General features: G+C 41.0%; 4 protein-coding genes across 4 annotated transcripts; 1 reads left to right on the top strand and 3 right to left on the bottom strand.

Annotated features, from left to right (window-relative positions):
• Nucleotides 1-18: 18 nt before the first annotated feature.
• Nucleotides 19-5,662, bottom strand: LOC126709400 (uncharacterized protein At1g32220, chloroplastic). Its single transcript, XM_050409618.1, has 7 exons — nucleotides 5,495-5,662; nucleotides 5,335-5,416; nucleotides 5,155-5,243; nucleotides 5,007-5,062; nucleotides 4,588-4,734; nucleotides 863-988; nucleotides 19-474 (listed from the first exon to the last, which is right to left on the bottom strand). The coding sequence occupies exons 1-7, from the start codon at nucleotides 5,587-5,589 to the stop codon at nucleotides 179-181; spliced, it is 891 nt and encodes a 296-aa protein (XP_050265575.1). The 5' UTR covers nucleotides 5,590-5,662; the 3' UTR covers nucleotides 19-178.
• Nucleotides 5,663-13,939: 8,277 nt separating this feature from the next.
• On the bottom strand, nucleotides 13,940-15,274 carry LOC126708531 (uncharacterized). The gene has a single exon (XM_050408320.1). It carries the CDS (start codon nucleotides 15,272-15,274, stop codon nucleotides 13,940-13,942), a length of 1,335 nt encoding a protein of 444 aa, XP_050264277.1.
• A 512-nt stretch (nucleotides 15,275-15,786) lies between these two features.
• Nucleotides 15,787-16,284, bottom strand: LOC126708530 (uncharacterized). Its single transcript, XM_050408319.1, has one exon. The coding sequence runs from the start codon at nucleotides 16,282-16,284 to the stop codon at nucleotides 15,787-15,789; it is 498 nt and encodes a 165-aa protein (XP_050264276.1).
• Nucleotides 16,285-20,760: 4,476 nt separating this feature from the next.
• LOC126709478 (dolichyl-diphosphooligosaccharide--protein glycosyltransferase subunit DAD1) lies at nucleotides 20,761-24,516 on the top strand. The gene is made up of 5 exons (XM_050409732.1): nucleotides 20,761-20,963; nucleotides 21,053-21,100; nucleotides 23,297-23,384; nucleotides 23,656-23,699; nucleotides 24,268-24,516. The coding sequence occupies exons 1-5, from the start codon at nucleotides 20,880-20,882 to the stop codon at nucleotides 24,349-24,351; spliced, it is 348 nt and encodes a 115-aa protein (XP_050265689.1). The 5' UTR covers nucleotides 20,761-20,879; the 3' UTR covers nucleotides 24,352-24,516.
• The last annotated feature ends 113 nt before the right edge of the window (nucleotides 24,517-24,629 follow it).

Here is a 24,629-nt window from a genome sequence, read left to right as displayed (position 1 = left end):
TGGGACTTCATATGCCGATAATACGAAAATGTAAATGTTTTACCTCAAGCCAGTTTGTATAAGCCATTTCCAAACCTTACAATGGTTCAATGTATTTTGTCTCCATACAAGGTCTTATGTGATACCCATAAACCTGCCTGTCTAATTACCATCTTTGATTATATGTAGATAAGCTAAATCAGACCCTCACTTTTTCTGCCCTCGCTTTTTCTGCAGCTTCCTTGATTTGTTCAATTGTAAAAATGCCGAAGAAGTCATTATCTGAGACTGCATTGATAGCTGCAAGTGCAACATCATCAACACTAACAGGAGGAACCAAGAGCAGATCAGATGCTGGAAGAGAACTCAAAGGTCTGGTAAAGCTCTCAGTAGCACGCAGAATTCTCTCCACTGGTTCCCCTACTAAATCCAGAGGAATCTCGAAACCATCCACCCTCCTTTTACCATATATAAAACCCGGTCTTAATACAACACCTGAAATTAAAATTTCAGTATAACGTCAAAATAATGAAATAATGAGGGATTTTTCTTTCTTTTGTTGGGGGGAATGTTGTTGTATACATATCTGATCTCTGTATTAAGAAAATTCTGGTATTTATTTACCATTAATTGAGCACTGACTAAGTAGATCAATAGGCAGGTATGAAGATTAGCAACATCTGGCAAACTCATTGATCATCCTAAATGAAGGGTTCAAAGATGATTGTCATCCACTGAGTCACAAATATTTGCCTAACAAGTTTCTACTTTGGTACCTACTTTCATTTCTTCTGCACCAAAAGTACTGACAAGCCAAATATGTACTGCTCCTAATGAGAGAATCTTTAATTTTTTCCCAAAAGGTAAATGATGGGTAAATTACCAGAGTTGGGATATTTGGAAAGAACTTCTGCCTCTGCTTTCCTCTTTCCAGTGAAGTATCCAGTCGAAAGTATAAATGATGGTAAATTATAATCATGCACTGAGATCAAGATAAACTTTGGAGTCCCTGCCAGGAGAAACGAAGAAAACATAAGAGATAATATCCCTCCTAGCATGATACTTTCAATATCAATATGCCCTTGTACATAATTGAGAAATTCCAGAGACATTAGAATAAAAAGAAATATATGGCAGTATGATATATTTGATGATACTGGAGATATTTGAAGAAAATTAAATTTTATTTCTATTCAATTTCTGGTTGTAGATTTCCACTACTTCTGTAATCTATTACGCTCCAAATTATTGCCTAGAATAATAATAATAATACTGTAATATAAAATTTTATTAAAAAAAAAAAAAAAAAAAAAAGACAGACCAGAAAACTGGTAATATACAACTATTATTCCAACTCCAGCCTGTTGCTTGGTATAAATATTTCAGTTATCATCTGATATATTCTGCCTTCAAATAAAGAATTAGGCTACACAATGGCACAAGCGTCAAATCATGCCCTGTTTAGGGTTCTGTTATTTAACAGTTCTTAGGCAGACAGTGAATTAATTGAATGGAAGCAACAACCTATAAAATGAATAATGTTGTTATACAATCATTGGCTTTAATATGTCTCCCAATCTTAATTAGTGGCACCTTTGCTGACAAATAAAAGAGAAACTCAATATATATCGGACTTCCCAAGTTTGTGAAAGTGAAAGTTTCAACTAAAAACCAACTATTATCGAATTAGCAATAATGTAAAGATTCCCATGTCGCCACATGGGAGGGACATGTGACCGTAAAAAAGGAAAGAGAGGGATGGCTTTCTCTCGCTTTTGGCATAGTGGGCCCTGGCGGGAGGCCCGCATGACAGGATATTAGCTTAGAGGGGCATACATAATCTATAGTGGTATAAATAATATATATCTATACTGAATTGCAGATACATAAATGATAGAATTATTTCAAATTGGATCAACTCTGGATCTTTCGATAGAGATGAAATTTCCTTGATTAACAATAGTTGTAGTTTTGCCAATATTCGGGGGTTCCAACAAGTTGGAACATCAGGAAAGAGACAAGGAAGAACACTTTCTTTTTCTTTTTTTTGATAAGTAAAGGAAATTTTATTCAAGAACTTAATAATGAGTCACCAGAGTATACAGGAAGTATACAGCCGGGAACCAACATTATCAAATACATAAATTACAAGCATCCAACAAATCATAGACCGAAGAAATAGAATGACTTCCTATGATAGACATCCAATCCGATAGAGTTTTAAAGAAGAAAAGTTTTAAATCGGCTATAGTCCTTTCAGAATCTTCAAAACACCGGTTGTTTCTCTCCCGCCAAATGCACCACATCAAACAATGAGGGACAGCCATCAAAATAACACCATTACGATGATGACCAAAATTTCCTTGCCAACAAGCAAGGAGCTCAACTACAATCTTTGGCATCGCCTAGTGGATACCAAACGACGTGAACACCATAGACCACAATTCATAAACAACAGGACAAGGAAGAACATGTGGTAGAGGATTATGAAATTCGTTCAAGAAAAGCCAATAGAAATCGCCTTTGTTATGTGAACTTTTATTTTAGGAGTAATTCATCTAATTGGTTAGATATAAAATAATAATATCCACTTCGAATAATTTCATTTGAGTCACCATTTCATAAAATCTTTTAAATATTATTCAAATATATTTAGCAATACCACTATTTTTGGTTTTGGATCTTCCAAATCATTCTTGCAGGAGGTCTGGACCCATTTTTCTTTGATCCTTCGGTAAGGATTAGGAATCCTTTTTAGAAATTGAATGGATTCGATCTTATACATACACGAGGAAGGAAATCAAAAAAGGTTAAAGGTGACCAAGTAAATATCCTTGTATCGTACCACCTGTGAAAGCTTGTTATCTCATAAATCATGATGCATTATTGTCTACATCTTAATTATCTTCTCCAACATATCAAGTTTAAAAATTCTACGATATACACATTCCTGGTACCAACTATAATACCAGAAACATACAGAAGTTTTCAGGAACTTTGAGGGTTCTGTTAGCTAAAAAAGTTGAATTTTTTATAACAACAAGAGGTTTCATCTTCTTGACTATTGTTGTGGATGAAAGCTTGAAGATTGGAATCCAGCCAAAACAGCTAAGGATGATTTTATTTTTCATTTTGACTAGGCCCTATTAGTTTTTTTTTTTTTTAAAAGAATACAGCTCTTGTGAGCTTAATTCTCCATTCGACAACTGTTTTGGCCGTGTAGGAGCCACCTCAAAGTAGTTGTGTCTTCAACTTAAAATCATGTTTGGAAAGCAAGACTTAACCATAGATCCTAAGATCAAGAATAAAAAAGATCCTAAGACCAAGAATAAAAAAGGCTATATTCAATGCACAAAGCTCCCACTTTTGCAGGGTCAGTGAGAGATAATTGGTGGGTGGCCTTACTCCACAAATATTTTTGGGAGAGGTTGGTTCCTAGACTCGAACCTACGACATGCTTCTTAGGGTTGAAGGCACTTTCCATCCCACTAAGACCCAAAGTAAACAAATAAATTGTAATTAGAAACCACAATTTCAAGAAATCATGCACTTCAAGCATGATTTTATATATCACCGGTCAAAACACAATGTGTCCAGTTCACTCACAGTTCCCCTCTTTGTCTCCAGTTCACTCACAGTTCTCCCCTGTCCCTTTTCTTTCGTGAGTTTTCCCTGCAATGACAGATCAAATTTTGAAGGGAAGTGGCTACTGAACAGATGAAGACACACCAACATTGTTGCTGTTAATAATTTAATATTTGGTATGAGTTGTTATGCTTCTTTGCAGTATTCCCTTGAAATCATGAGATGAAGAATTGATTTCTCTAAGGTAGCTCCTACGTGGCTAACACAGCTGGAGATTGGGAAGTAAGTTTCATAAGACTGCATTTTCAGATAAAAAGATTGATTAGGGCCATACGTTTATGATAAACTCAGCTAAGGATACTGCAACCTTTCCTCCTTTACAGAAATCTAAGTTTTATAGCCCAGATACTTTGGGGTTTCTACATAAAATTTCACAAAAAACTTAATCACATATCAAGTTATTAATCAACACTAATTGAATATCATAACCTTTCCTAGTGAAACAAAAATGTGTGAAAAATCACAAAGAATATAAGATCAGTGAAAATCCCCCAGCTCCCTTTCCTGCTCCTGATGGACGAGATATTCAAAAAGCTGAAAGCCTAAGGAACTTTTTCTCTTTAAATCCTTGAGGCTATCCATTCTTATTCAGTATTGATTTCCAACTAAGTGAATAGCATACCCGTCTAATGTAAGTCATCCACCATAATTAAAATGAAGGAGAAGTAGTTATCCAAAAAATTATAATAAAGAACTATTAGCAAGCTCTTTGAAAGCTCTTTTGCATCAATAGAAGATGGGTTGACATTGATTACTGATTAGAATGGGAATGAACACAAAATTCTGTGGAGCATAGGCGATTGAGTTCTATTGATATATGTTTCCTATTAGGTCTCTACCAAAAAAAAATGTTCCAACAACAGGTTCATCAGCAAGAAAGAAAGAACAAACAACAACAATGAAGCAATAAGGTCCTCAATCATATAGTTTGTTGCAAAGAATGAGAATTAAACATTTCCTTACCATAATCCTTTGCAGCATTAACTGACACAACATTAGCCTCTCCATTAATCCTTAGCATTTGTTCCTCACTACCAAAACCTCCAAGGGTTGAAACCACAGCAGTAGCTCCAACCAGTACTTCATCCCAGTTTACATAGAAAACATCTCCTGCATATAATAATGAAGATTAATATAACAGTCTGCATCCATGGCCTAGACCAAGGTTTTTTTTTTTTTTTTTTTACAAAATAAAAATTTTACTCTAACCTAATTTAAATGTATATATATATATATATATATGTTTGAAACTCCCTCTAAATACTTGAACCCCGACTCTTACCCCTACCGCCCACAAACACTTATAGAGTGACCATTGTGACAAAGAATACGCGGATAGTTATAATATAAAAAATAAATATATGTATTGTATTTGTATGTACCTGTCACCCAATTTACCTGATCCACCCACGAATTTGGGTAAGTAGGACGCCCTGACCTGCAACATGGCAAGGAGGTGGTGCGCATATGTAGTGAAGAAAAGCAAATAAAAAATAATAATAGTAAAATGTACTAACAAAATTTTCAGACCTGCTTAAACTTATGACCTCTATGCCCTTGGAAACAGCAGCCTTGCAAATAGCAGAACCAACAAAACCACTTCCTCCCAAGACTACAACCTATTAATAATAATCAAAGGGAAAAGCACGTTCAATCATGAGATGTATGAATTATTATTAAGAATTTTGGTAATAAGTGTGCAATGGGTACCCTTTCAGTCTTAATATCAGCTACAACATCAATTGCAGCAGATTTCAAATCATCCCTTATGGTTGCTGCTTCTGCATAAATCCTGTACAAAAAGATACACATATAATCACCTCACAATATCAATAGAATAAAAGTGTTGTGTGTGAGAGAGAGAGCTGACCGGTTGCGAAAATGGGAGGTGGGAGGACGGGTACGAAGTGTGGTAAGGGAAGTGGGAGCGGAGCTAATTGCAGAGAAGGGCGAAAACGAAGCCATATTGGAGACTCTCTCTCAGTGCTCCACACTCACACTAATATAAATATATATATTAATAACGAATCTTTTTTTATTATTTTTGAGAAAGGTTATTTTTTACACCAAGTTTTTCAAAGTTTAAGGATAATACAGTATTTAGCAAGGTGTTTTGTCATTCCTTTATAGCTTCCGAAATTTCTGTCAACTCCAAACTGTACCTCAAAACGTGACTTGACCCACCAACCAATGCCTAAAATAATTGGCAACTTCTTTTTTTTTTTTTTTTTTTTTTGAAAATAACTGACAATTTGACTTTAAAATCATCATTTCACGGTTGTATAAAACAAGTTTATTTTTTTTTTGTCTTTTTTTTTTATATAATTATTTTTAGATTACAACTTCTTTTCATTTTTTGTCATTATTTTTTATGTGGTAGATGGTGAGTAATTGATTATCATTTTCATATAAACTTATCACTTTTTCACAACTACTCAAAGTCAATTGCATCATAATTGTAGCACAACGACGGCTCTTGGCTTACTAATCCTTTCTCGCCAATTTCAAGAGTTTATTCCAAGAAGAAGATGTCTCATTCCCCACTCATCTTGGCTACCTAATTTTGTCGTGAGTCACTGAAGATGAAAACACTAAGAGCATTCACATCAGCTCTCTCATAAAAAATGTCATTTTGATACGTTAAAAATCTAATTTATCATTTTAGCACATCATTTTACAATTCACCATTTATCACATATTCTATTCTCCAATTCTATATATTAAAATAATATATTTCAATATTAAAATAACATTAAAAAAACCACCAATATATAAAAATACAAAATAAAAAAACCAACCACCCCCGCCACAACCCACAGCCCACCCTCGCTGCTAGCAACCATCAACACCCCACCCATATTTCATCTACCACCGTCTCACACTAGAAATAACACAGCAGAACACCAAAACCACCACCACAGAAAAAAAAAAAAAAAAAAAAAAACAAAAAACACAATCCAACCGCATCCCACACACCCACCCACTGCCGCCGCTAACCCATCCAACGCCGACCCACCCACCCATCAACACCCCACATCCCACCCTACTACCGTCTCACACTAGAACCACCACAGCAGGACACCAAAACCACCACCACGGAAAAATAAAAACAACAACAAAAAACACAAAGATCGGCATCAGGTGATGCGGCAAGGCTGAACGAAAGAGAGAAAAGCCACCCACTGCCGAACCCACCCATCAAATCACTGCACACAAAAAAAAAAAAAAAAAAAAACCCCACAGCAACAGAGATCGGCATCAAGTGGCGCGGCGAGGTTGAACGGAGGAGAGGTCGCCACCCACTGCCGAGCCCACCCATCAAATCACTGCACACACACACACACACACACACACACACACACACACACACACAAAAAAAAAAACCCACAGCTACAGAGATCGACATCAGGTGGCACAGCAAGGCTGAACGAAAGAGAGAAGCCACCCACTGCCGAACCCACCCATCAAATCACTGCCAAAAAAAAAAACCCACAGCAACAGAGATCGGTGAGGCTGAACAGAAGAGAGAAAAGCCACAACAATGAGAAGAAAAAAGAGTGAAAGAAGAGATGGGTTAATAGGAATGTCTGAGGAAAAACGAGAAAGGAGAGAGAAAAAAAAATGAATAAAGTGATGAGAGAGGAGAGAGAAAGATGAATAAACAAACAATAAATGGAAATGGCATTTGGATTCGTACGCTCTAAAAAAAGAGAGCGTACTATAGCATGTTTAATATTTTTAGCACATTTAGCATACCTGATGAGGGTCCATTTTTGTGTTTGGTGTGCCAAATATGCCAAATATTTAGCATTTGGCACATTTGAGAGAGCTGATGAGAATGCTCTAAGCTCTTAAAAATCTCATCCCTATAAGATAAGACTTTAAAGACACTATGTTTCAGATGTAGGATTTGAAAGCCCCCAAACCAAACGGATATATTGTGATTTTCTACAAGAAGCTTTGGCCCATGGTAGGGAACATTGTAATCAAAGTGGTCACATCCTTTTTTCGATTTTGCTCAATGCTTGAGAAGGTAAACAGATCTTTAATTCTCCCCATCCCTAAAATTTATAATCCATAAACTGTGAATCATTTCAAGCCTATAATCCTATGCAATGTCATCTATAAAATCATCTCCAGTATTATTGTTGCCAAGCTTCTACCCCTTCTCAACAAGATTATATCACTAGCTCAGTCTGCATTCATTCCCAACCCCTAGATTGACGAGAACCAGGTTATTGTGCAAGAAGTGCTTCATGGCTTCAATTCTTGAAAAACAAAACCTAGATTAATGGCTATAAAGTTGGATCTACAAAAGGCATGTGATAAAGTTAGCTGGAAATTCATTCAAGTTTTCCTCCTTTACCTTCGTTTCAATGAAGTGTTCGCATAATAGATTCTAGCAAGTGTTTCTTCTTATTTCTTTTGAGGTGCTAGTCAACGGTGGAAAATCCGAGAGTTTCAAGCCCAACAGAGGCCTCAAATAGGGGTTCCCCTTTCCTCCTACCTACTCAATATAGGGCAAGAAATCCTATCAATGTTGTTAGATCATAAGCTAAAGCAAAAGAACATAAACGATATTAAAACAAGCATCAACAGTCTGACAATCACCCACGTGATGTATGCAGACGACATTGTCCTGTTCTCAAAAGCCATAAAATGTCTATTATAAAAAATTTATAATCTTAAATCCCACACAATAACTCACGTTTTATTTACATATATATATATATATATATATATATATATATATATAAATAAAACCATGTTTTGACTAAGGCATAATATTTAACAATAATTTAAAACAAATTTAAATTCTTTTCAGATTAAAATTCTATTATAAAGAATTTATCTTGTTTTTGTTTTTTTTTCCTCAAGTTGCATGATTTAACAATAATTTAAAACAGATTTAAATTATATTCAAACTAAAAGTTTATTATAAAAAAACCTTATAAACTTAAATCCCATATGTAAGGGCGGTTTTTGGGGCCCAGGCCCAGCAAGCAGGCAATTCTGGCCCAAAAGACCCTCAACAATGAATTTGTAGAGAGTGAGTCAGAGAACTAGGTCTTGACAGAGTAAAGGTAACTATTAGTAAGCCATGCAACCACTAGAACGTGGAGATATTTCTTTAAGTTTCCTGGGATAACAGTCTATAGGGCTGTATCTTATGCTATGTTTACAGAACTCCTCTCTCTCTCTTTCCCTTTTCCTTACATCTTTTTCTCTCCCCTCTTTTCCTTACTTCTTTTTCTCTCCCCTCTTTTCCTTACTTCTTTTTCTCTCCCCTCTTTCCTCCCTTTGTCATGGGGATTTTCTTCTCTTATATAGCATCCTTCAATTGATAATGGCCCTACACTTGTTAACCATCTGGGCCTCTACTTGAGTGTCTATCCCATAGGACATCCTCCTTCTTTTCTGTGAGTTGTACTGGCCAAGATAATACTGTTCTCCTGTCCTCTCTACATTAATGCGGCTGGAAAAGTAGCTTCCTTGCATTTAATGCGGCAGTTGTGGTTGCCCCCTAAACGTCTAGCATTTCCCTGTGATTTGGGACGATTTTTCACCATGTAAAGGGTGTGAGTTGGACTCCCATTTGGTGCGTCCGAGGAGACACTCCTCCTCTGGGTTGGGAGTCCTCTGGCCGTGTCTTCATTTCCTGTTATGGTTGGGCTCCGCATGGGCACCAAGGCCCACTGTTGACTGATGAATTTTACCCCCCACAATAGCCCCTCAAAATTCCGGCTCTTTCTTCTTGGTCCGAGGAGGAAAGGCGGGATTTTGATACCTACTGGATGGTTTGTTGCGGATTCCTACTTCACACGTGCGGGGGTGTGCCCTCACGTGCCTCATTAATGCTGAAGGCATTTAATGACCCGAGGGGAATTAATTGCAGCTTTTTGGAGTTTTACGCTCTTTCAATCCAACGGTTGGAGACCAAATCAACGGTGGACAACGTTTTATTTGCTCTAGGCGGGAGTGTGTCTGTCCAACTCCCTCTAAGTATATAAGGTTTTGAAGGCGTTCATTCCTCACTTTTGACGAACACTCCAGTACTCAGAACATCTCAGTGCCTTTTCCTTCAGCACGCTCTTACCTTTGCCGTCATTCTCTTGAAGATTCCGTCGAGTTTCTTACCCGTAAGTGCGTGCTTTTTCTTCGTTACTCTTCTTTAGGCAAACTGCCTTCACGTTGTCTAGGATTTGTAGGCTTGAAAAACTGGTAGACTCTCCGGCTGGTATGGCGGGCTTCAGGGCGAAGTATCGTATTCCACCGGAGGTAGGTTTAGAGTATTGCCACCAGGAGGAAATTTTGTTCAAGAGGAGAACAGGGGAAGTCGTAATTCCAATGATAGCCTTCGTGGAAGGAGGAATGACGATTCCAATGGGGAGAATAACTAGGGACTACCTACGTGGTCATAGATTGGCCCCCCACCAGTGCACCGCGAACCTGTTCCGGATCTTGGGGTGCACAGACGTCTTAAACGACCAGATGAACCTCGGCCTTTCATGGCATGACGTGGTTCATCTCTATGAATGCCATAAGCTCGGCGACTCATACTACTTAAAGTCCAGGACCGACGAAGTGAGGTTGATATCCTGCCTTCCCAAGTCCAGCAAAGGCTTAAAGGACGACCATTTGATCGTCTCCGGACCATGGCACGACGGCATTCACTGTCCGACTAGGGTAGGAACGCCAGGTGAGGTGTCATAAAACTAGATTCCGTGGAGAGGACCTTAGTTTTGAGCTCTCTCCCCCCCCCCCCCCCCCAATTCTCTCTTTCTTTTAAAATTATTGGTTTGGTTGCATGCCTCCTCGGACTAACGTAACCCCTTTAACGATCTTTGCAGATAAGGAGCGAACATCTCCTCGGCTGAGCTTGGTCAACGTCCCGGCTCTAAATTACCTCCTGAGATCTGAGATCTTCATAAACGAGGACGGACAATTAAGGTCGGCTCCTTTAATTTTGGACTTTGTTCCCCTCACTCGATCCTTGGTAGACGCCGGTCAAGCTATAAGGGCTGGCAGTCCAAGATTGGCACGTATTGACGTATCCATACCAGGGTTTCTTGCTTCAACAGACTTACCTCTCGTTCAGCTGCCTGCCCAATGCGCCTTTCCTGCAGTGATTATCTCGGAGGAGGAGGCTAGTTCTTCGCATTCATCCTTAGAAGAACAAATAGACCAGTTTCAATTTACCGAGGAGGGAGAAGTGTCGGCCAGGGTGGTAGAGCTCTCGGACTCCGACACAGATTTAGACCGTGCCTCAGCAGCTCCTGACCCTGGTTTAGTCGTCGCACAAGTTGACACCAGCCAAGAGACCGAGGAAGAAGGAATGGACTTGAAACCAAGGTCTGGCCTCAGAAGCCTTCTATCCAACAGGAACAAAGGGCAATCCTCTAAGCACGTCTCGAAGGAACAAACTGCCCCTAAGGCTCCTACTCCCCCTCTCCCCCCCATATCGGATGCGGCGCTACAGCCTATGCCCAATCTAAGGCGAAAAAAGCCTGTAGAAGAGCCGGAGGAGGGAGAGGTTGGCCGCGAAAAGGCCCAACCTCAGAAGAAGGGCAAGGAGACGAAGGAGCCCCGAGACAAGAGGACTAGGTCCGTCAATAGCCGAGATGAGGCGGCCATTCGGAGGGAACAACGAACATCGTCGCCACGGCTCGAATTAAACGGCGCTCCGATCTCCTGGGATGCGACCTTGTGGGAATCCCAACGAGGGCAGGCATCATTTTTAGCTGAGGCCCTGCAGCAGCCTCTTCTCTTGCCTCATGATATGGAGAGTCTCAGAAATACTCGGCAACCAGATCTCTTCATGTCATTGAAGAGGAACATGGCAATGGTAAATGGAATCTTCTATCTCGTTCTCATATTATTTACCCTCTTATCGTCAAGTTTTAACAAGGTCTTTATTTCCTTTTGGGTGCAGGTCACTCAACAAATTTATATTGCCGTGGAATGGGCCGAGAAGGCTCGTGAGGACTTGCATAGGGAGGCTTAGTCCCGCTCTGCCGCCGAGAAGACCGCTGGCGATCTCAAACAGGATTTTGATCGCTTGAATAATGAGATAAAAGAGGTGAAGAAGGCTCATGCGAGCGCGGAAGCTGGCCTTAAGAATGCCACAAAGCAAGCTGACGACATGCGCATACAGCTCCGCCAATCTGAGGAGAAACTCACGGCGGAGCAGCAGGCGGTTTCGACGCTCAAGGCTGAGCTTGCAAGAACCAAGGAGGAGGCCCGTTTGGCCAGGGAGGCTGCCGAGAAGGCTGTGGCGACCTCATATGATCGAGGAGTCCATGATACTGAGGTCAGGCTGGCCGAGGAAGTGGCCACCGTTTGCAGGAAATACATCACCACGTCCTGGGGTGTAGCCCTGGATCGGGCAGCTGTCCCGGCAGACTCCGACCTTAGGAAGGCCGAGAACGTTTTTTTCCAGGAAGACATACGTGAGATTCCTGACGAAGTTGCCTCCGAAGAGCCTCTTCCAACGGACTCCTCCATTCCCGAGGCTGGGGGTACGGAGTAGGCCGCGCAGGGCAAGTTACCTGAGAACAGTCTTCGTATTAGTGAGATCATTGCACAGGCCAAAGAGACTGCCCCGGGGACCCAAGCAGCAGATGATCAGCCCGCCCCTACTCAGGGCTATTAGGAAAGTAGTGTAGGATTTTATTTGTTTTACCTTTTGTACTTTTTTTTGTTTTGCCTTGCTAATGTTTGTAAACAAAACCGCTTTTGAGTTTTAATGATAAAGGTTATTTCCCTTCAAATATTATTGTTCTCTTCTCTTTTGTTTTCATCATGAATGGACGTCTATTCCGTCACTAACTGTTGAGAACCAAGCATAAGCGAACGAATACGTGAAAAGAACGATAGTTAATAATTAGGCGAAATAGCTGCGAATCTAAATTTTCCCCAAGTCCTTGGTCCGACGAGCCAGGCAGGACTTGGGTTCTGTTTAGCACTTAGTGAGAATCCCTTAATGGTTAATTTCTCCCAAGTCTGTGGTCCGAAGAGCCAGGCAGGACTTGGGTTCTGTTTAAAACCTAGTGAGAATGACTAAGCGGTTAATTTCCCCCAAGTCTGTGGTCCGAAGAGCCAGGCAGGACTTGGGTTCTGTTTAACACTTAGCGAGAATGGCTTAACGGTTAATTTCCCCCAAGTTTGTGGTCCGAAGAGCCAGGCAGGACTTGGGTTCTGTTTAACACTTAGCGAGAATGGCTTAACGGTTAATTTCCCCCAAGTCTGTGGTTCGAAGAGCCAGGCAGGACTTGGGTTTTGTTTAACACTTAGCTTAAGTGGCTGCGCAGTAATACGGCATTAAGAATTGTATCTTTCATTAATAATAGTACATTTTCAGGTTGTTTACATTCCAAGGGCGTGGCACTACATGTCCATCCAAGTCTTCCAAAAGGTAGGCTCCTATGCCGGCTACGGAAGTGATTCGGTACGGTCCCTCCCAGTTTGGTCCGAGCTTTCCCCATGCAGGGTTCTTCGTAGTGCCCAGGACCTTCCTCAGTACCAGATCCCCTGGCGCCAATGGTCTGGTTTTTACCTTGGCGTCGTAACTTTGCTTGAGCTTCTGCTGATAGTAAGCCAAATGGACCATCGCGGCTTCCCTTCTTTCGTCGATGAGGTCCAAGCTCTTTTCCAGAAGTTTGTCATTGGCATTGGGGCAGAAGGCGGTAGTCCTCTGTGTTGGGAAGTTCACTTCCAGTGGAATGACAGCCTCGGCTCCATAGGTCATTGAAAAAGGGGTTTCCCCTGTGGACCTTCGAGGTGTGGTGCGATATGTCCACAGGACATAGGCCAGCTCCTCAACCTATCTTCCCTTCGCGTTGTCTAGTCTCTTTTTCAATCCATTCACAATGGTTTTATTAACGGCTTCTGCTTGTCCATTACCCTGTGGGTAAGCTGGTGTGGAGTACCAGTTAACGATTCCCAGCTCATTGCAGTACCTTCTGAAGGCTTTACTATCAAACTGTAGCCCGTTGTCCGACACCAGGGAGTGTGGGGTGCCGAACCTGGTGACAATATTTTTCCAAAGAAACTTCTTGACATCGACGTCCCTAATGTTTGCCAGCGCCTCAGCCTCCACCCATTTGGTGAAGTAGTCTGTGCCGATGAGAAGAAATCTCCTGTTCCCAGTTGCCTTGGGGAAAGGGCCAAGTATATCTAGGCCCCATTGTGCAAATGGCCACGGACTGGACAATGGGTTCAGCTCTCCACCAGGTTGATGTATGTTCGGGGCGAATCTCTGGCATTGGTCGCACTTCTTCACATACTCCAGGGCTTCTTTATGCATGCTTGGCCACTAATAACCCAGCGTTAAAGCCCTGTGAGACAAAGACCTACCCCCCGTGTGACTTCCGCAAACTCCTTCGTGTAACTCTTCCAGGATGAGTTCAGTAGCCTCTGGGTGCACACACAGTAAATACGGCCCCGAAAACGAGCGTCTGTAAAGCTTGGAGTCCTCCGACAACCAGAATCGAGTAGCTTTTCTCCTGATTTTGTCAGCCTCAACCTTATCAACTGGCAATGTGTCGTGCTTTAAGTACAGCATTAGAGGATCCATCCAACTCGGTCCTGCCCTGATGTTATGCACTCCAGTCCCGTTGGTCTTCTCCGTTAGTGGACGGATGAGCTTTTCTACCAAAATGACTCGAGGGAGGGGCTGAGCCGAGGAGGTAGCCAACATTGCGAGAGAATCAGCATGAGTGTTCCCACTTCTGGGTACGTGCGTTAAGTGAAAGTGATGAAAATGAGTCTGTAAATGCTTAACCCAAACCAGATACTCTTGCATTCTTTCGTCCTTTGCCTCCATGTCTCCATTTACATGTCCCATGATGAGTCTCAAATCCGAGAACATGTCCGCAGATTTCCCCCCCATTTTCCGGATCATCCACATTCCCTCCAATAGCGCCTCATATTCGGCTTCATTATTCGTGGCCGGAAATCCTAGTCTTAATGACTTCTCTATGGTTATCCCTTCAGGTGAGAGCAGGACAAGTCCTACCCCTAAGCCCATTTGATTCGTTGCGCCATCAATGTATGCTTTCCACCAAGTGTGTCCATGCGGAGAAACTGTGCTGATCACCTTCTCATCAGCCCCTAGTAATACCGACACTTCTTTTCCTTCTAGTGTGGGCTCAGCGAATTCTGCCACTAGGTTGGCGAGGACCTGGCCTTTTACAGCGGTGCGAGGCATGTATCTAATGTCGAAGGCGCCCAGAATCGTTCCCCATTTTGCAATCCTGCTTGTGTAATCGGCGCTGCGCAGGAAGGACTTTAAAGGGAGTTGAGTTAGCACTACTACAGTGTGTGCTTGAAAGTAGTGGGGAAGCATTTGTGTGGCCTGTATGATGGCCAAGATTGCCTTTTCGAGGGGAAGATAACGGGTTTCTGCCTCCTGCAGCGATTTGCTAACGTAATAGACTGGCCGCTGTATGCCGTTGTCTTCTCGGATTAGCACCAAGCTTACTGCATGTGGGGCTACTGCGATGTAAGCAAACAAAATCTCATCGGCATCGGGACTGGACATAATTGGTGGTTGGGCGAGGTATTCCTTTAGCTGTTGGAAAGCTATAGCGCACTCTTCATTCCACTCAAATCCTTTCCACTTGTGTAAAAGGAGAAAAATGGCCTGCATCTGTCTGCTGAGCGCGAGATGAAACGGTTTAAGGCAGCTATCATACCGGTAAGCTTCTAGACCTCTTTAGGGTTCCGAGGAGGCTGCAAGCTATGGATGGCTCTTATTTGGTCAGGGTTAACCTCTATGCCTCTGTGAGTTACCATATAACCCAAGAATTTCCCTGATCCCACTCCAAATGAACATTTGGTTGCGTTTAGTCTTAGCTTGTAATTTCTCAGTATTTGAAAAACGTTGCTGAGGTCTTCAATATGGTCAGGAACTAACTTGCTTTTAACCACCATGCCGTCTATGTACACTTCAACGCTTTTACCCATCTGTTGTTCAAACATCCTTGTCATCATCCTCTGATAGGTTGACCCGACATTTTTCAGGCCGAAGGGCATCACCTTATAATGATAATTCCCAAATGGGGTGACAAAAGTAGTCTTCTCCTGATCTTCGGCAGCCAAGGGTATCTGGTGGTAACCCTGAAAGGCGTCTAGAAAACTCATTCTAGGGTGTCCGACAGTTTAATCTACCAACCGGTCTATCCGGGGCATAGGGAAGGGATCCTTAGAGCAAGCCGTGTTTAGGTTTGTGAAGTCTACGTAGACCCGCCATTTCCCGCTCTTCTTCCTTACCACCACCGTGTTGGCTAACAACTCGGGATAGAAGACCTCTTTGATAGTCCCTGCTTTCTTCAATCTTGCGACCTCTTCCCTCATGGCATCGGTATGTTCTTTCGACGGTCGTCGAGGAGCCTGTCTCTTAGGTGTTATAGCCGAGTTCACATTAAGGTGGTGGCAGATGAAATCTGGATCGACCCCGGGGGCCTCATAGGGGTCCCAAGCAAGCACATCTACATTCTGTCTGAGAAAGGCAATCAGTGCTGACTTCTCCTGGGGCGGTAATTCCGAACCAATTTGAAAAAACCTCTCAAGGTCAGATCCGACAAGTACTTTCTCCAACTCCTCACAGTTCACCTCCATGGCCGGTCCTCCACTGCCCGCAGTTGGGACCGTAGTCATTAATTGCTATAAACCGTTCTCAGTTGAAGTGAAAGGCTAGCTATTCGGCCGTCGTGAGATCGCCGACACCATGCATTGCCTAGCCATTCCCCGGTTCCCTATTATTTTTTTGATTTGACCTCCTGACGGATACTTCACTTTTTGGTACAAGGTTGACGACACAGCCCCTAGTGCATGAAGCCATGGCCGGGCCACGATAGCTGTGTAAGGGGAGTATGCATCTACAACAATGAAGTTCACTTCTACCACATCCGAGTTTGTTTGCACAGGCAACCTAATCATGCCTCTCGGGATGACGATTTTTCCTTCAAAGCTGACCAGGGGGGAATCGTATGGCGACAGGTCTTCCTGCTTCAAGTTCAGCCCCTTATACAAATCAGGGTACATTACCTCCACAACACTGCCTTGATCAACTAACACCCTCTTCACGTCATAACCTCCTATTCTGAGCGTGACGACTAGGGCATCGTCGTGGGGTTGAATAGTTCCTTGTTTGTCTTCCTCCGTGAACCCGATTAATGGCGTGGTACTCATTCTAGCTCTCTTGGATTCCCTGTCGTCTGGCTCAGTCGGGAAACTGCTCACTGACATTACCCTGAAGGGGACAGAGCCTGTCCTTCCAGGTGCGGCGAGAATGACATTAATTGTGCCAATGGGTGGCCTCAACGTACTTTGTCTGGTTTCATTGTTTGATGGTTCCTGCCATCCTTCAGGGCGATGCAGCAGATGTCTCAGCTTCCTTTCTTGGACGAGCCAATCTAAATGGTTCTTCAGGTTCCTGCAATCATCAGTGGTGTGACCTGGCTCCTGATGGTACGCGCAATACAGGTTCTAATTGCGCTTCAAAGGATCACCAGCCATCTTGTTCGGCCACTGAAAGAAAGGTTCATACTTCACCTTCTCTAGGATTTTGTGAAGAGGTTCTCGGAACACAACATGGACTGCCTGAGCCCCAGTAGATCCGGGCTGCTCTATATAGTCCCTTCTCGGCCTGTTACTGTTGTTAAATCGTTCCGACCTAAAGTCCCTCCTCTCTTGAGGGACGACCTTCGCTTTACCCTGCCCCATCTGCTGGTCCTCCTCGACCTTTTTGTACTTGTCAATTCTGTCCATGAGTTGGCGCACGCTGGTGACTGGCTTTCCAGTGAGGGACTTTCTTAAGCTATGTTCTGTCGGCAAGCCCCTTTTGAACGTACTGATGGCGACGTCATCATAATTCCCTTCTATCTCGTTATATGTTTCCCAGTACCTGTCCGAGTAGGCTTTCAGCGTCTCTCCTTCCCGCATGGACAAGGAAAGGAGGGAGTCAAGAGGCCGAGGGACTCTAGTGCTGGTGATGAAACGGGAACCAAAGGCCTGCGTCAGCTGCCTAAAGGAATCTATGGAATTCGGCTGGAGGGCATCAAACCATCTCATCGCCATAGGTCCCAAGCTGGATGGAAATACCTTACACATTAACGCCTCATCCCTAGAGTGGATGGCCATCCTCTGATTGAATTGGCTCACATGCTCTACTGGGTCGGACCGACCTTGTATATGGCAAACATTGGTTGATGGAACCGCCGAGGAAGCACTGCCCTCTCTATTCTACGCGTGAACAGCGACTGGGAAATGCGATCCAGGGCCTTGTTCATGGCATCGTTGGCCAGGCCTTGGTAAGATGGGCTTTTGTGGCTGCGTTTGCGAGTCCTCTCTTCCTCATAGGAAAATGTCTCGCTCGGAGGGGTTCTTGATCTTCGCCGGTATTCGTTATCCTCGTCACTGCTAGTGCCCGAGCCGGGTGAAGGACGTTGCTGCTGTGCTCGGCGCAGCTTTTTTTTCAAATCATCAATCTCTTGTTGTAAAGCCTTTCGATCGTTTTGCTTATGGGATGCATGATCCTTCCCTTTTGAGCGGCTTTTACTCGTATGAGAGGTGTTCACGCTGCCCTCTCGCTGATTATCTTGGTCTTTCCCTCGTTCGATATTTAAAAAATTGTCCTATCGTTGAGAATCTACATGTCCGGTTTGACGCGGGCCTGATCCTTCCATTTCTTACTGTTTCACTTGTCGAGACACAAATTCTCCCCACAGACGGCGCCAATTGTAAGGGCGGTTTTTGGGGCTCAAGCCCAGCAAACAGGCAATTCTGGCCCAAAAGACCCTCAACAATGAATTTGTTGAGAGTGGGTCACAGAACTAGGTCTTGACAGAGTAAACGTAACTATTAGTAAGCCATGCAACCACTAGAACGTGGGGATATTTCTTTAAGTTTCCTGGGATAATAGTCCATAGGGCTGTATCTTATGCTATGTTTACAGAACTCCTTTCTCTCTCTCTCTCTTTTCCTTACTTCTTTTTCTCTCCCCTCTTTTCCTTACTTCTTTTTCTCTCCCCTCTTTCCTCCCTTTGTCATGGGGATTTTCTTCTCTTATATAGCATCCTTCAATTGATAATGGCCCTACACTTGTTAACCATCTGGGCCTCTACTTGAGTGTCTGTCCCATAGGACATCCTCCTTCTTTTCTGTGAGTTGCACTGGCCAAGATAATACTGTTCTCCTGTCCTCTCTACATTAATGCGGCTGGAAAAGTAGCTTCCTTGCATTTAATGCGACAGTTGTGGTTGCCCCCTGAACGTCTAGCATTTCCCTGTGATTTAGGACGATTTTTCACCATGTAAAGGGTGTGAGTTGGACTCCCATTTGGTGCGTTCGAGGAGACACTCCTCCTCGGATGCCCCTTAAACAAGCCCGACCCAACAGGATTGGGCTGGGAGTCCTCTGGCTGTGTCTTCACTTCCTGTTATGGCTGGGCTCCGCATGGGCACCAAGGCCCACTGTTGACTGATGAATTTTACCCCCCACACCATACAACCCACGTTTTTGTTTTTGTTTTTTTGTTTTTTTTTCTCAAATTGCATCTTATTAAATTAATATTTTATTATAATATTAAGCTACAAAGCTCTTGACCAAAGGATAAATTTAGATAAAGTTTTATCATCTAAGTTTTAGAAATTTAAATTATACTCCAACTAAAAGTTTATTATCAAAATTTTCAGAACTTATACATATTAATTCAATCATGGCTTTTCAATACCATCCCTCTTAACCAATAAGCCATCCCTATAATTAAAGTCTATAATATATGTTTTAATCTAATAAATTCATCTTACTTATTGTTATTTGCTTCTGAATTTGTGTCCAATATATTATGTTAAAGGAAGTTTACTATAAATAAATAAAACAATGGACACCCATTTTAGTTATTGGTTTTCTTATGTAAATTTTTTTTTTATTCTCAAATTTTGAACTCTTTTGTGTATGTTTTGATTTTTGGTTTTGGTTATTGTATTTAATTTGTGAGTGTGTTGAATTTTTCAATTAGACTATTACTAGGAAAAAAAATCGATATTGAGGAACTATTTTGTTTATCATTCCACCAAGACAACTATAGGGATATTGGGCCCAGAAGCCCATTACCCATGTACGAATTGGGCCTAAAGCCCGAGTCGAGGACTGAGATCATCTGAGAAAGGGTAAACCTTATGAAGGGAGTCCATGTTAGCAGATGCTGAGGTTGGTATTGGCCATAATGGCACGGAAGAATAGGCCGAGGACGAATGTCACCTTGGATAAACAAATCCGAGGTTCGAATAGGTGGTATGCCATCGAGGGGGACGTTCTCGGAAATTCTGCAGGCATGGATAAGCATTGCAAAAACAAAGTGCAGAGGGAAGTCCTAAAGTATCTAGAGGCAAAACTGATACCACCGCATTAAAGGTTCTGCAGCTAACTTTCTGGCTGCATTAATGTGGAAAAGACCCCTAAACAGGGCTATATTGGCCGCCCCAACACACAAAGGAGCCTGAGGGGGTGTCTAATGGGACAAACACTCAAGTGGAGGCTTGGATAGTCAACAAGTGGAAGGCCGAGATCGTTTAAAGTGAACCATATAATGGAAGGAACCCACCATGGAAAGAGATTGAGAAATCAAGGGGAAAATACTATAGCAATCAGGAACCAATTTTGTAATCAAACCTAAGAACAATATATAAGAGTTGTGCTCCTCGGATATTGCCGAGGGCATTTTTCTTTAACATAAACCTGTCTATTTTCATTCTTTTGTCATTTCAATCTACCTTAGTATTGGTTTGAATCATTAAAGCCCAGTTTTTTCAATCCAGTCTCTACAAATTCATTGTTTTGGACATTGTGCGCTTAAGTCCACCAACCTTTGGGCTAAGGAATGCGAATCAGGTCCTTACAACAACAATAAATTTTTAGCGTAGGGAAAGATTTAAATTTCAGATTTTTTATTTAAACATCAAAATTTTTATGAATTAAACTAACAGAAATCCACCAAATATTAATGTTAAACCAGAGTAGAAGCCCATTTTTTCCTTTAAAAGAAAAAAAAGAAGAGTAGAAGCCCATTAGAGTTAGAGGCCCATCAGATCAGCAAGAAAATGACGAAATTGCCACTTCCATTTTTACGACGACCCGTGAAAAAAAGTCAGGGGGCCAGGGTCTTCACTCTTCATCCCATTACCATATATTTGTTGTATAGTCAAGCTCGGTAGCGAGAAAGAAGAAGAAGAAAAAAGTAGGGTTTTGCAATGGTGAAGTCGACGAGCAAGGACACCCAGGCTCTTTTCCACTCTCTCCGATCTGCTTATGCAGCCACTCCCACCAATCTCAAGGTCTCTCTCTCTCTAGCAATTTCTCTTTTTCTCTCTCTATAATTTAAGATCTTTACACCAATCTTTTTTTTTTTCTTTTTTTTTTTCAGATCATCGATCTCTATGTGGTTTTCTCTGTCTTCACTGCTTTGATCCAGGTATTTTACCATTTCATTATATAATTTACTCTCTGGAAAACGTTTGAAATGCTTATGTTAAACTCCCTTTCTGTTTGGTTGATGAGAAAATGCGGGAAAAATAAAAAAGAGAAAGTAGAATGTAATATTTAAAACATTATGTTTTGTTGTTGTTTTTAGATTCAAAAAATTGAAATCAATATCGTAGATCAGTTGTTGCATTCAATTTGATGAGCTGTTTTGTTTCCCTGAAAAAATGATATATATATATATATATATTAAGAAAAGAAAACGAGAAATGGAAATTTTATTACCAATATGAGGCCCTAAAGAATTATGATCTGAAATTATTTATTTATTTATATTTTATTTTATTGGTAAGTTACACAAGCACCCAATGAATGGGTCTTGAACTCACGACCCCCTACGGCTTATAAGGGGAGGAGGTGCTGGTTGAGCTAGAGCTCATTGGCAATTGTGAATTGTGATCTGATATTCATACAATTAAGAGAACTAAAAAATGCTGTGGATGAATAAGCACCATGAACGGTCTGTGTACAGTTTCTCGTAAAGGAACGTTATTTGAATGGCAAAACTGTATGCTCCTGCCCCTCAAAAAATCCTACTATTTTTCTCCTTTTTTTGTGCTTAGGAAATTGGGAATTTATAAAATAAGGAAGGATGTTTTGGCATCATTGTTCGTGTCATTTGGGTTTATAGATGCATATAATACCTCCTTAAAATGGGTCTTGATGCCAACAGATATTTGCAAATATTTTGTGACTTTACTCACTACAACTGATGCTTACAAGCTTTGCAGTGTTTATTAGTTCTTTGAATTAGGCATAGAAGATAAGTATGGTCCAAAATGGTAAAGTAATTTTTGACCTTCTGATTTTATATATATATATAGGCATCTAGCATCCTGATGCAGCTTGTTCGACAAGAAGATCTTGTCACATGAATTGATGACAGCTTGATAACAATAGTAAGAACTTAGGCTTTATGGTGACAAAAAGAAACAAAAAATTATATCAGCAAGATACAGGCTTTTCTTTTTGACAAGTATATCAGCAAGTTACAAACTTATGAATAAATGATTTACCTTCTTCCAGTTTCTCATAATTAGCATTGTCAAAGTTCTACTTTGGGTGTTTGATCCTCACCTGATATCTTTTTATGTAGTGTGGTGTAATTGATTCTCTGATATCTTCTTCATCATTGTATTTGCAAAACCTTTTTGATTTTGGTGATCTTGAGCTTTGTCTTGCTTTGCACAATCAGCAATTTTGAATTTTCACTTGTTTTTTAAATCTTTAATATTTGTTGTTTGGCTAGCTTAAAATTTACTCGCTCTCTCGATTGGTTAGATTTGTACCTCAGACTCACTCCAACCTTATCCCATCCCTTTACCAATTATAGTTTTCTATATTTCTTGTACTAGCACCTCAATTCTGACGCTTCTTTTTGAGGTTTTTCCTGTGGGTTATCTTATGGTGAACCGTGAACCTTGTTTGATGCTTTTAAGCTAATAAATTACTTTCTTCGCTGGTGCCCAGTAATTGAGCAACTTTAACATGAGATCATTTATGGCAGTAGTCAGTATTCTGTGCCCATTTCTGTTTTTCCTTCAGAACCCGTTGCAGCTCTTCTATCTCATCTTCAAATTGGTTTTCATATATTCCCTGAACAAACTTGTTTTGCTCACTAAAGCGGAATTTATTGACAATAAGTTTCTTTTCCTAAGGCCCATTATTGAGTCAGACCTGACATTGGAGTAAGAGAGATGATTTTGCCACATTGTTACTTAAAACATTATGAGCAGCTGGATTCACTAAATGATTTTTGATATGGTTGTGGCTGATTATTATATTTTAGTTTCCTTGCTGCTTTATTATTGGTCTGCGATCCGTTTGGTCATAAGTTCTATATCTTATTGTGCCTGGAATATAACTTTCTCTTTGGCCTCTTAGTTTTACATTCAAGTTCTATCAGTATAATCTGCCTTTTTGAATCTAACCTTGGTTTAGGAAGGTTTTATTTCTAGAAGATCAATCTCAACTAGAAATTTAACTAATTAGAGACTGGTTCTGGATTCCCCATTTATTTTTAATTCTTTATGCATGTGTGTTTCATTGAATAAAGAATATTTTAATTGGTTTCAGATCTTACCTGGTCCAGTTCTGATAAGTAGTTTGCCTTCTTGCTGATGAACAGGTAGTATACATGGCTATTGTTGGATCATTTCCATTCAACTCGTTTCTGTCAGGAGTACTTTCTTGCATAGGGACTGCGGTCCTTGCTGGTAAGCTGGATTTTTAGTTTAATATTTTGTGTAGGAGCAAATCACATGACACATGCTGAACTCTGACTTAGCTTTATAACTACCATGTCACCAAATAATTCTAAATAAGTTGAATTAATGTTGGTTACTGATTTCCGTTATACTTTTTCTAAGCCGGCCCCTCTTTTTGCTAGTATATACTTCTTGGCATCCAATCTGCGTACTTGCTGACTGATTATGTAGTTTTTGGAGAGAATGAATTTGTGGCTGATAGGCTTGTTTTTTACTGCAGTTTGTCTCCGCATCCAAGTGAACAAAGAAAACAAGGAATTCAAGGTAAATTTCCTTTCCACTACATTTTTTTTCTCTTCTGCTCTGATTGTTGCTCAGAAGGTAATGAAACAACCTGCTGAAAGAATTTAAATTTTGTTGGCTTTGGTAATTGGTACTATTGTTTTGCTGCAAACATAGAAAGGCAAATGGCATGAATTTTTTGTCCTTCCTCGGTCCCCTCCTCCCATTCCCTTACCCCTCTTGCAATTCCCAACAAATGCAAAAGGGTAAAACTTATTGGAAAAAGTTTGGCTCCAATCTAGTTTGGAGCTATCTTGTTGTCTTATAAATTGTTACATAAGGGTTGGAGAAAGATAGCTCTAAACTAGTTTGAAGCCAAAATTTGTTCAAACCAAAATTTGTTCAAACTTATATATAGTTCCTTAGGTTCTGTACTTTAGTTTCCCAAATTAAATTCAACCATATGGCTTTGGAAGCCCAAGTGCATTGGGAACATAAGGGACAACACCTAAGTTTTGTTGAATGCAATTATAGAGCAGAAAAAAGTGAGCACTATCATAATCTTGATAATATTCATTCTTACTAGTTTATCTGTTCCATCAACTTGCAGGATTTACCACCAGAGCGTGCATTTGCAGATTTTGTTCTCTGCAATTTGGTGCTTCATTTGGTTATTATGAATTTCCTTGGATAGATTGCAATCTATGGGCGTTTTGTAATGTTGTTCCTTGGACTTTTACTAGACTTGGCCATAAAGTAGTTATTGCCATTACTAGACTTTGCCATTGATGCTGCAATTTTTCGTAGGTTTTAACTTATGGAGCTCACTATATAAAAGGACCTGCAATTGAATTTTCTATGATTCGTTTTTTATTTGAGAAGCCTCATTCTTTATTAAAGAACTAAACACCTAAACAAAGCTTTGTTGGTATGCAGCATCCTTGGTTTCTCAGGTTGACAAATTTAGTCACA

Source organism: Quercus robur, chromosome 12 (assembly GCF_932294415.1).
Source record: "Quercus robur chromosome 12, dhQueRobu3.1, whole genome shotgun sequence".
NCBI classification, from domain to species: Eukaryota; Viridiplantae; Streptophyta; class Magnoliopsida; order Fagales; family Fagaceae; genus Quercus; species Quercus robur.
The sequence above is the reverse complement of the archived record's forward strand: the minus strand, read 5'-3'. Positions and strand labels throughout refer to the sequence as shown.

Coding starts and splice junctions, on each gene's coding strand:
- LOC126708530 (XM_050408319.1), bottom strand. CDS start 16,284: ATGACTACGGTCCCAACTGCGGGCAGTGGAGGACCGGCCATGGAGGTG.
- LOC126709400 (XM_050409618.1), bottom strand. CDS start 5,589: ATGGCTTCGTTTTCGCCCTTCTCTGCAATTAGCTCCGCTCCCACTTCC. Junction 5,417..5,494: donor ACCTCCCATTTTCGCAACCG/GTCAGCTCTCTC, acceptor CTTTTTGTACAG/GATTTATGCAGAAGCAGCAA. Junction 5,244..5,334: donor CTGATATTAAGACTGAAAGG/GTACCCATTGCA, acceptor TATTATTAATAG/GTTGTAGTCTTGGGAGGAAG.
- LOC126709478 (XM_050409732.1), top strand. CDS start 20,880: ATGGTGAAGTCGACGAGCAAGGACACCCAGGCTCTTTTCCACTCTCTC. Junction 23,385..23,655: donor AGGGACTGCGGTCCTTGCTG/GTAAGCTGGATT, acceptor TTTTTACTGCAG/TTTGTCTCCGCATCCAAGTG. Junction 23,700..24,267: donor AAGAAAACAAGGAATTCAAG/GTAAATTTCCTT, acceptor ATCAACTTGCAG/GATTTACCACCAGAGCGTGC.
- LOC126708531 (XM_050408320.1), bottom strand. CDS start 15,274: ATGCAGGCCATTTTTCTCCTTTTACACAAGTGGAAAGGATTTGAGTGG.